The 12,002-nt window shown below is 54.3% G+C and overlaps 1 protein-coding gene across 1 annotated transcript in view; it reads left to right on the forward strand.

Annotated features, from left to right (window-relative positions):
• CMIP (c-Maf inducing protein) overlaps positions 1–12,002 on the forward strand; it is a 207,955-nt gene that overhangs the window by 151,288 nt on the left and 44,665 nt on the right. The window contains exon 4 of the mRNA XM_036993750.2: positions 8,947–9,108. Within this exon, the coding sequence (XP_036849645.1) occupies positions 8,947–9,108 (162 nt within the window). The remainder of the gene's footprint in view (positions 1–8,946; positions 9,109–12,002) is intronic.

Consider the following 12,002-nt stretch of genomic DNA (forward strand, 5'->3'; position numbering starts at 1 on the left):
CCATGGCTGCTACAACAGAGGGCCACAGACTGGGTGTGAGACCCTGTGGTCGCTGTGACAGAGGGCCACAGACTGGGTGTGAGTCCCTGTGGCCACTGTGACAGAGGGCCACAGACTGGGTGTGAGACCCCGTGGTCGCTGTGACAGGGCCACAGACTGGGTGTGAGACCCCGTGGTCGCTCTGACAGAGGGCCACAGACTGGGTGTGAGACCCTGTGGTCGCTGTGACAGAGGGCCACAGACTGGGTGTGAGTCCCCATGGCTGCTACGACAGAGGGCCACAGACTGGATGTGAGACCCTGTGGTCGCTGTGACAGAGGGCCACAGACTGGGTGTGAGTCCCCATGGCTGCTACGACAGAGGGCCACAGACTGGATGTAAGACCCTGTGGTCGCTGTGACAGAGGGCCACAGACTGGGTGTGAGTCCCTGTGGCCACTGTGACAGAGGGCCACAGACTGGGGTCCCTGTGGCCGCTGTGACAGGGCCACAGACTGGGTGTGAGTCCCCGTGGCAGGTACGACAGAGGGCCACAGACTGGGTATGAGTCCCCGTGGCCACTGTGACAGAGGGCCACAGACTAGGTGTGAGTCCCCATGGCTGTGGTGGTAGGTGCCACAGACTGGGTGTGAGTCCCCGTGGCTGCTGTGACAAAGGGCCACAGACTAGGTGTGAGTCCAGTTGCCACTGTGATAGAGGGACACAGACTGGAGGGCTTAAAACATCAGACATTTTCCTCCCACAGTTCTGGGGTCAGAAGTCCAAATGAAGGTGTCGGCCGGGCCGTGCTCCCCCCGGAGCCTCAAGGAAAGCCCTTCCTTGCCTCTTTGGTGTTCCTTGGCTTGTAGACACATCAGTCCAGTCCCAGCCTCCATCTCACATGGCCCTCTCTCCCCGTGTGTGTCCATGTGACCTTTTTACAAGGACACTTGTCGAACTCAGGGCCACCCTAATGCTGTGTGACCCATCTTCACTTGGTGGCACCTGCATAGGCCCATTTCCACACAGCCACATTCACAGGGACCAGGTCTTAGGGCTTGGGGTATCATCTGGGGGACTTGACTCAACCACAACAGCAGCTGTGCCCCCAGGCAATGTGCTCCCTCGGCGCCCCCTCCTTCCGTGTGTGATGGGGACGGACTAATCACGTCCGCTTCGTGAGGAGTGCCGAGTGAGGCATCCGGCCTAGGGTTTGGGAGCGTCAGGGTTACTGGAAAGCCGCCCAGATGTGCAGACTCCCAGGCCCCTCCCGGCTCCGCTGAGCAGGCATCTGCCTTCTAACAAGTCCCGGGTGCCTGTGCGTATCCACTCCCCCTGGGTGGGTTTTCAAGGACTAGACTCAGTGCCCCGCTTATTGGAGACCTTCATACGTGTCAGCCAGTATTTCTGGGTTTTGTTTAACTGCCTTTTACAAAACACTGAGAGTGCCTTCCATGTGCCCCAAGCAGTTCCAGTCACCCCACGAAACACTGAAGAAACGCGAGGCATACTCCTAGCCCCCAAGTAGCTCAGAGCTCAGTGAAGAAAAAAGCCACATGGCAGTTCTATAAATGTGGTCAAACAGATCTGTGTGATGATTGGGTTTTGCCAACGGTGCAGCAGACTCTGAAGTGCCAGGTAGGATGTGGTACCCAGCTAGGAGTCTGGCACCAAGGCCAGTTCACTCCTAGCCAGCCAGATGCATAGTTGCCCAGGCAACCAGCTGATGCCTCAGAGATGCCTAGTGGGACACTGCACTTGAGTTCCTGCTGTTTCCTTGGAAGCAGTAATGACAGCGGGGAGACCACCTCCAGTGGGCATGCAGGGGGCTGAGTGTCCAGGCGCTTTCCCCTCTTTCCAACGAATTGCCTATCTCCCCAGGACCTGGCTTTCCAGGCAGATGCCAGCTGGATGCCCAGCTACAGTCAGTCTGGAACTGTCCTGGCAGCCCAGGAGGCGAGGCCCCACTCCCCAGGGGAAAGGCTTCTCCTGTGTTTCCGCAGGAGGCGCAGCATCGCGCCAGGCGAAGAAAGCACTAAGGAGCCACAGCTAGACCTGGATCCCCGCTCCAGCTCTGGCTCGTACTTGCTACAAGATTTAACTGCTCTAGCCTCAGTTTCCTCATCTGTAAAATGGGGCTAATTATACCACTCACCACCTTGTTGAGTGGTTGTAAGGATTAAAAGTTATTTATGTACAGTGCTTAGCACAGGGCCTGGCCATGGAGAGCCCTCCAGAAGGGGTGACGGTTATGTTCTCGTGTTGCTTGTCACAGCCCATTATGCAGGGCGGTTGTTCCTGGAATGTGGTCGCACTGGGTGGGTGATAGCCGGCATTACTATAATGAGCTTTGTTGGGGTGATTTGAGCCATGCCTGAGCCTCCAGCTGCCAGCGAAGTCCTGGGGCTGGACTTGTGTCTCATCTAGTGTCATTCCCTGCACTCCCTGCCACTCTGTAGAACCAGAGTAGATGACCCTCGCTCGTCTGGAAGACCTGAGGCCCTGGAGGGTAATCACTGATGAACCCATCAGGCAGTTAGTTGGACCAGCAGGTAACCCCTCGGTGATTGCATTGGCTAGTTAGGGTCTCTGCAGAGTCCACAGTGGGGTGAGAGACTGCAACACACAGGGGCCTGTCCCCAGGCCTGGGTTGTGTCAAAGGCAAATGATAGTCTTTGGTGCTGAAAGGATTTAAGGGAAGCTGTTCTGGAGGACTAAAGAGAAGGCCCAAATTGCCCCCTGCCCAAGTGTCAGGGCCCCCAGGAGCACCCAGGCATGGCAGGATGGTGAGTTACCCGGCACAGTGCAGCCCCCACACTCCCAGGGAGTCTTAGAGGAATGAGAAGGTCAGAGGCCCCTGTTAGAAATCAGGGAAGCCAGAGGAGTCACCCAGCCAGTCATTCTTCCTGGGTGTGTAACAGACATCTGGGGACACCACTGTGTAGAACTTGGAGGGGGGGTTGGAGGAGGTGGGCAGCGTGCCACTCACATACTGGCTCCTGCAAATAAGCATTGCTGAGTGATGGGGAGAGGCAGTGAGCACCCTGCTGGTCCTCTGGGAGTGTGGCGACAGAGGGGACCACAAGACCTTTGGACAGAACTGCATAGAACTTTCTGCAGTGATGAACTGTTCTCTCTCTGCGCCACCCAGGATGGTGGCCACTAGCCATGTGTGGCTATCGAGCAGCGGAAATGTGGCTAATGGGACCAAAGCACTGAATTTTTAGTTGTATTTCGTTTTAACTAAGTTAAGCCTAAGTAGCTCCACGGGGCTGATGGTGTTTGGACGGGGAGCCCAGCTCTGGGACCTTCCCTGGAGGAAGCTCTGAAAACCAGCTCGGTTCCTCCCAGCTTGTTTGGGTCCACGACTCCGAGAGCACCTGTGCCGCTTTCCTCTAACGATAGGTGGTGGGGAGCATGCGTGCCTGTGTGAGCCTGAGCCTTGGAGGCTGCGGCAAGCAGCAGAGCAGCAGCCCCCGCGGAGGGAGGTGTGTTTCCAGCACATTCGGAGTCACGCCTCTCCTGGCGAGGGGCACATTCCCCGCGACAGCTCGTCTTCAGTGGAGAAGCCAACAGGCTTCTCTTTCCCAGGCCATAGAACTCGGGCATCTGTGCTTGCCTCTGTCGTGGGAGCAGTTGCCGGAGCGATGGCGGATGTTGCCCAGGTAACGCCCCCTCCCTGACAAGCAGAGGACGAGGACTGCAATGGAGTGACTGGCTCTCCTGCAGGAGGCTCTTGCTGCTGGCTCTGTTGTTTCAGGAGCTGGTGGGGTTTACTCACGCATGCCGGGAGCCCTCCTAAGTCCTGCCTGCTTTGGACTGCTCACTCCCAGGACTTGGTAGGTGATAAGAATGAGAGCTGCTAGTTAGCCAGGAAGAGGGCTAGGTGTTTTGTGTATTGTTTCATGGAATAGCCACAGCAAGCCTTTGACAATAACTCTCATCCCACATTGCAGATGAGAAACTAGGGTGCAAATAATGGGCTGTAAATTCCATGAGCACCGTGCCTGTCTGTTCTGCTCACCATGGGGATCCTGAATACTTAACACAGTGCTTGGCACGTCATAGGAGTTGGTTCTCAGTAATTTTTGTTGGATGGATAGACGGATAAATGGATGATGAATGGGTGGGTGGATGGATGGATGGATGGTGGATGGATGGATGGTGGATGGATGGATGGATGGATGGTGGATGGATGGATGGTGGATGGATGGATGGTGGATGGATGGATTGTAGATTGTGGATGGATGGATGGATGGGTAAAGCAGAGCTAAGATTGGAACTGAGGTCTGCTGATTGCAAAACCTGCACTCTTAACCACTAAGCCAAACACATCACTGGCCAAAAACAACTGCCTCTGGCTCTGTCTGACACCCTCCTATGCCTGCCTAGGTTGGAATTTTTTTTTAAAACACATTAATTGAGGTATAATTTACATAAAATTCATGTGTTGGAAGTGTATGATTTTCGTAAATTTAAAGCATTGTGCACCCATCACCATCCAGTTTTAGAGTGTTTCCTGCATCCCAAAAGCTGCCCTCAGGTCTGCTTATACTGTCACCCCTGTTGCCACCCCTCAGCCCAGGCCATGACTGTGGACTGTACCATTTTCTGTCTCTATAAATTTGCCACGTCAAAACATTTCGTATAAAAGGAATCACACATGTCTTTTGCATCTGGCTTCTTTGACTTAGCATAACGTTTGTGAGGTTCGTCCATGCCAGAGCATGTATGAGTAGTTCCATCCTTTTCCCTGCCAAATACGATTCCTTTGTCTGGATACACCACGTCTTGCTTATCTCTTCATCAGGTGATGGACATTTGGGTTGTTTCCAGTTTGAGGTTATATGAATAATGCTGCCATGGATACCCGTGGACGTGTTTTCACGTTGCGACTGTTTTTATTTCTCCTGGGTAGACTGCTAGGAACAGAATTGCTGGGTCATATGATAAATCTATGTTTAATGTTGTGAGAAACTGTCACACTGTTTTCTAGCGGTGCTGTGCTCATTTACATTCCTGCCAGCAATGCACGGGATCTTCGTTGCTCTATGTCCTCGCCAGCACTTGCTATCGTTTGTCTTTTTGGTGACAGCCAGTAGTGGGTGTGAGATGGCATCTCCTTACAGTTTGAACCTACATTCCCTGATGGCTCATGATGTTGAGCAGCTCTCTGGGCCGTAGCTCCCAGGCTGGAGTTGACCTTTTCAGCCAGGGGTTGGAAAAAATTTTCCCTCCAGGGTCAGATAGCAAATATTTGCGGCTTTGTGGGCCACATTTGATTTCTGTTGTATATTCTTGTGTCATTTTTTTTCCTCACAGCCCTTAAAAATGTAAGCCTGTTCGTGGCTTCCTTACACAAAAGAAGCAGAGGGCGGGATTTGGCTGTAGTTTGCTGATTCCTGCTTTAAGCCCCTCACAGAGAGTTCCAAGGTCCCGAGCAAAGGGATCCAGACGCCTGTGGAGTCTGTGCTGGGCATGGCGAGAGGCCCCCCAGCCCTCCGCGTGAAGTGGGCTCAGTGGGAGGACCGAACCGCAGATCCGACAGCCAGGCTCTGGAGCCCGGAAGTCAGGCTTCCCGAGTTGTCCCCATCCCAGCACCACCGTGATTCATCACCAGATGAGACCTGCTGACTTGTCACCCAAGGTGGAGTGGCTGGGCCCCTGTGGGTCCTGGACAGGCCTTCCTCTGCCCTGAGCCTGCCCACCCCTGTGACTGGAGTGTCACAGCCCCATCGGCCCTCTGCTGCTCCCAGCGCCCCTCCCACGGCTCCTTCGCCCCCTGGTCAGCTGGCCTCTGGCTCTCTCGCCCTGATGGACCTGCTGTGGCTCTCACCTGCTGCCACCAAACATTCTTAACCCCCTCCTCCAGTGCCTCTTGACGCATCTGTTCCCTTCTCTCCACCATCTGCACTATCCCTGACGATGTGATATAAGGAGGGAGAGCTTTGGAGTCAGCCAGAGTTGCTTTCAGCATCTCACATGTCCCTTTCCAGCGGCATGACCCTGGGCCAGCCATGACCCCTCTCTGGCTGTGATATCCTACATGTAAAACAGGATGTAGTCCTGTAGCAGAAGTTGCAGGCGCCCCGACCCCCAGCCGCTGTTGGGCTCTGAGGACTGCCCACTGAGATTCTGTGTGACTACCTGGAGCACAGTTTTCCTAGCTCTGGGAGTATTTTGGCCTGGGCTCAGGGCAGCCAGAAGCACAGAGTCTGGGAGTGGGTAGATAAATGCCGGTGCAGCTTCTCACTGCTGGGATGGGTCAGCTCTGCGGTGCCCCACAGGATTCAGCACCTGTTCCCACAGTGGCCCAATCATAATGCTTGGTGATGCCCCATTAATTGACTGCCTTCTCTTCCCTGTCTCTCCTCCCCAGCCCACATGGATGTGTCCTGCATCACCATGCAAATAAATAAGCTCTGCCCTCAGGCCCTCGTCTTGGGGTCTGCTCCCGGGGTTGCTTAGCCTGCAGCAGGTCCCCAGCTCCCAGGGTTACCAGGAGGATGGAATGAGGTGATGCCCGGAAGTGCTCCACAGCAGTGCCTGGTACATGCTCATTAAACAATTAAACATTAGCCCTCATACCCCTGGGGTGTCTGGCTTTGAATGCAGCCTCTGTGACCACTGTCCTGGGGACACTCCATAAGCAAGGGCTCAGGCACTTGCAAGAGGGCTCTTGTCCCTGTCCCCCAAGCTGGGGGCTGTGCGGGTGAGGCTGGGTGCGCCACAGAGGGGCTCATCAGAAGCTGCAGGGCTGGCATCGCCAGGGGGCCCGTCCGCCTGGCCCGTGCTGCATTGGCGTCTCTGTGATGTCTGAGTGTGGACAGCTGGGGACAGTTCTCACGGCCACCCACCCCCATGGCTGGCTGGATTTGGCGAAGTTCAAGTGCGGGTTGGGTGGAACAGTGTTCACCAGGGATTAATGACGGCTATTTGTAGGCTGTGCGATTTTTTTTTAGGCCTTTGTGTGTTTATCCTCTTTGTGTTTTCAGCATGGTTTCAGTTTCTTACAGTGAGCAGGGCATCATTTTCACAAAAAAATGAAGTCATTATTCCTTCAAAAATAAGTAACTTGCAGCTGATCAGAAGATAAGGCCGCTTAAAACTCAGCCGTATTCAAATCCAGCATGTGCTGTGGGAAGACCCGGGCATGCATTCTTGTGGTTTTCTTTGCGGCTTAATACACGGCGAGTTTCTGTGACTGTGTCATGGTCATTTAAAAATTAAGGAATCCTCTGGGTATGGAGCAAAACCACAGTGCTCAGGACTCAAAGGAGCATCGTCCTCAGAGACAGACCGGGTTCTGGCCTGGGAAGTGTCTCCACTGCAGTGGGCTTGGGGCACTTTGTGTTTGCATAGGCTTGGCAGTGCCACAATGATCATGCTCCTGGGTCCTGGTTTGGCGACGGGCAGGGAGGCCCTGGCAGATGGTCACTGACGGTCACTAGGATCCATGCTGGTTACAGCTGCAGGGAAGCCTCAGGGAACTGGGTGTGTCTTGTCATTAAAGTCCTGGGGGTCCGCACGTAATTCATTGTGACCGTCATCCCCTTCAACAGCATATTTACCACCTGTTAGGCCCCCTGACAGAACTCACGTGCCTCTCTTGCAGGCCTTAGGGCATCTGAGTGACCAAGAGTGAGGCTGGTACTTCCTCTCCCCCTCCTGATGAAAACCGACAGGGCATAGCTGTTTTGAGAAAGAAAATAGAATACTATTTGTATTGCTGTGGGTTGTACATTTCATCCTTTTAAAGTTTTTTAAGAGACAGGTATCCCTTCCCCTTTCTGTTTCTGGTGGCCGTTCTATCTGGACTCTGCTTTTGGGAGTAAGTCCTTAGGAGAGTGGGTCCCGGATGTATTAACAAGCGGCCCCAAGGTACCTTCATCCCTGATTTAAAGGGGAAACAGGCTCAATAGGTGAAACACTTTATGGGAAGAATGAGGTCTGTCAGTACCAAAGTTATTTCACCACATGCCTAACTCAGCACAATTAACCCCTGGGCTTGCTGTGGAGTCTGCCCCCCAGATACTGCCTCTAAGGCACTGGGGTCCCAGACCACTTCGTTAATCTTAACTCAGAAACTCAGTGGTCAGTGAGACCCTGGCAGCCTCAGGGGCCAGTGCAGGACCTTAACCGCCTCTTTCCTTCTTCCCTCATTCAGACTTCACCTTAGACAGTGACATGTCACCCCAGCTGGCTGCTGGCACAGTGACACTAAACTGAGGTTTTCCCCAAGGAGCAGAGCACTTAATGAAGGAGTCCATCCCGTTAGAGGCTCCCAAGCAGGCCGGGGCAGCATGGGGCAGGCAGCTGCAGAGCCTGGAGGGAGCAGTTGGCTGGGACCTCCGCCTTCCGGGGGCTGCTGTTTCCGTGATGTCAGGGAGGCGGGACCCACTCGGCCTCCGGCCGCAGAGGCATCAGCCTTGCCCCAGCTGCTCTCGAGCTTCGGAGGGTGCCTGAGCAAAAGTGAGAATGTTCCTGTCTCACTCCCCGGCTGGGGGCTGAGGGCCATCTTACATATCCCCGGGCCACTGCGGGCTCGCTCCCCACCTGGCTGGAATTTGATTCCTGGCCCCAACCCATCTGCCGTATTTCTTAGGTGAACCCCACTCAGGGGGACCTCTTAGGATCAGGATTAAAGAAAGTCCCTTTGTGGACCTGTGGATGCTTCCACTGTTTGCATTTGATTAGTTGGGGAATATGTTGAACAGAAGATATGATCTAAAAGAGAAATTTCCACTCTTTTTCTAAGTCACTGGAAACAGTGTGGGAATTGTTCCGCCAGTGTTCAGGAGGCCTGGCTGTCTGCAAACGCAGTGACTCCGAGCAGGTCTTTGGGGGAGGGGACCACACTCCCCCTCCCAGCCTTTTATGTCCAGCGCAGCTCATTCTTTGATCACCTTCTACCTTCTGCCAGTGCAATGATGATACACATTTGTGTCTCTTTCTTTCTCTCAACCAGAAAAAGATTTACAAATATAAGAAAGTTCTGAGCAACCCCAGCCGTTGGGAAGTCGTCTTGAAGGAGATCCGAACCCTGGTGGACATGGCCCTGACGTCCCCTCTGCAGGACGACTCCATCGGCCAGGCCCCTCTGGAGATCGTCTCGAAGCTGCTCTCGGAGGTAGGACGCTGGCCCCTGCGGGCCTTGGCACTGCCCCCTCCCCTTACTGCTCTCCTGCTCCACTGAGCACTGGCCCAGGGCCATGCAGCAGACCTGGGTCAAGCTTGTGTCCGCTCCCTGTTGCCTCAGGAGCAGCCCCCTAGCAGTTTGAGGGTGTTGAGAAGGAGGTTTGCCCCTGGTGGGCAGGGAGGAAGGGAGTGTTGTTTGGGGTCGTGGTCTTGGGCCAGAGGCTGGGCTGCTGGGGGTGGTGATGGCAGCTGATGGCAGCACTCTCTAGTTCATTCCCGAGGGGGAGCACATCACAGGGGTGGAGCCCCAGACTCCCTTTCCTCTTGCCCCGTGCTGCCTGGGCAGGTAGGCATCTCCACCTTCCCCTGCACCAGGTCTAGAGGCCCAGGCAGATATATAGCTTTCTGCCCTGGTCACCCCTGCAGCCTGCAGCTGTACTGCACTCGCACAGAATTTTAAAAATTGGGTGATTTCACAACAAAATAGGATTTTCCAGGTTCTCTTTCAAAGCGGTTGGAAAATCCGGCAGCAGTTTGCAGCTGGCACTGTTCCATGCCGCCATCTGAGCCATCTGCTCTGCCAGGCAGCCCCACAGTTTAAGTTTGCTATGTGCCAGGCACTGTTCTGGGCATTTGAATGAAGGCAAGCCCCTGTCGTCTTGGATGTTACATTCTGGCAGGGGGACAGAAGGAGCCTTAATCAGTAAGTCAGTTGTGCTGTGCTTAGGTAGAAGGCAAGTGGCCCTCGGAAACGTACCTCTGTTTACTGTGTTCAGGCTCTATTCTCCGCACCTTACAAATATCAGTACTTCTCTAGTTTATGTTCCTGCCTGGCCACACTGACTTGATGACTCCTGATTTGAACTCTGCTTGGCCACCAGAGTGATGCTTCTGTCCCCTCCCCTGGTTCCCTGGGTGGCTTCTACTTACCCCTTCTGGCGCTGCAGAAATTCCTTGCTGCCTGGAACCACCCCTCCCTCTGCAGATCCAGGCTGCTTGCTGCCCACCAATCTAGGGAACTGGCCCAGGCCTTCTGGGCCTCCTACACAGCGGGTCCCTTGCCCTGGGAGGCGGTGGGAGGAGAGGTAGAAGGCAGGCGGCAGAGATGGTCATGGCAGAGGAGCAGAGGCTGTGTCTTCAGTTGGAGACCAGCCTTGTTTCAGAGAAGAGCCAAGACTCAAGCTCCGAAACCAGTCACGGTCCACATCTAGAATGTGAGGCTGGGTATGGCATGCCCAACCTGAAATCTAGTCTTCCCTCCCTGAGCAGGGGAAGGCGCCCAGTAGGCAGGCCAGGGGCTGGCCACTCACCTCCAGTTGAGCCCCTGCCATGGACCCTACACACAGCATGTCATTTAATATATTCTCCCTGCAAGATGGGCCTTGCCGTCTTCATTTCATAAGGAAGAAACCACGGCTGCCAGGCTGCCAGGTTACCTGCCAAGCAAGCAGTGGGGCTGGGCATTCCTTCTGAGGGCGGCCGAACTCTCACTGCAAGCCCACATTGCCCCACCTTAGCCACTGTCACACTGTTGGTAAATCAGGCTAGTTGTTGGGACGATGGCAGAAGAGGCAGATGGGCACTGCTGCCAACCTCTGGTAGGATTTCTTTCCCATTACAGGTATGTTTGATGCGACCCCATGCCTGTGGGGCTTTTCATCACTTCTTGGGCTTTCAATCAAGGATCCCAGAGTCAGCTGACCCCCAAGCGCTAGGGCGGAAGAGATAAAAGCATGTAAAGAAGAAAAATGGAAGAAGCTTGCATTTGCTGTGCACCTACTATGTGTTGGGCAAGGGGTTGGTCTGACTGATCAGAGCTCCCATTTGGTTAGGGACAGAGCTGGGATGCAGCCAGGCAGGCCCTCGATCAACGCCTCTCTGAATAACACTAACGTTTTTTAAGCACACACTCTGTGATGATCACTTTGGCCAGCATGTAGCGCTCATCTTGTACATTTCTCCAGGGACCCTGCAAGGCAAGTATTAAAATGTACAGAAGAGCAAACAGGCTCTGAGAGGTTAAGTTGCCTACCTAGGGTCACTTGGCTAAGTGGCGGGCTAGGATCCACGCTCAGGGCTGCCCAGTAATGAAGCTTATGTCTTGTGTGTAGATGTGACATACACCTGAATCGGCAGGCTTTTTAGTGAGTGGGGAGACCCAGCTGTGTAGAACAGTGGTTAGGGGAAGGTCTTGTGGAGTCAGAAAGACCTGGTTCTTCCCTCCAGGGCTAACTAGCTTCAGACAAGTGACTGGACCTCTCTGTGCCCAGCTGACATCTGTGCACTGGAGCCAAGATTAGCACCCATTTCATAGAATTGAGGACTGGATGCTCTAATACATATTCAGTGCCTAGCTCTGTGCTTGATACATGGGAGCATTTGATATAATGGTCACGTTTTTATTGCCGCAGGTGACAGATGTGATCTTGACCTTCAGCACCCTCAACTAGATATCTAAAGGGAATGGGTGGGAACACACAAGTCTGTCCTCCTCCTTGACATGCTGTGTTGGAAATATATGGGCTAGATTTTATGTCCTCTTTATTCAGGTTATTCCCAAAGCCTCCTCCTAAGAGGCTTCACATGTCACCAAACCCCCCAGACGGTGGACAGGATCCTGAGGGGGGAAGGGAGTGGGGAGAGGAGGCTGCTAGGTGGCAAAACAGTTCTGAGAAGAGCCATGTGTCTGCTGGCCGAAGCCGGCTTCCCCGGCCCCCCGGGCCTTTGTTACGTGTTGAGTTGAATGTGTGGAGTGGCCACTCAGCTCGGGGCTTAAGTGTCCCCTCTAAATGCAGGGGCTCCTAGTGGGCGCTCTCCACCCCCGGGGGTCACACCTGGATGGGTGGAGAGAGGTCTCCCTGCAGAGCGGCGTGGCCTGCCACCAGC

This window comes from Manis javanica, chromosome 17, assembly GCF_040802235.1.
Source record: "Manis javanica isolate MJ-LG chromosome 17, MJ_LKY, whole genome shotgun sequence".
Classification (NCBI taxonomy): Eukaryota; Metazoa; Chordata; class Mammalia; order Pholidota; family Manidae; genus Manis; species Manis javanica.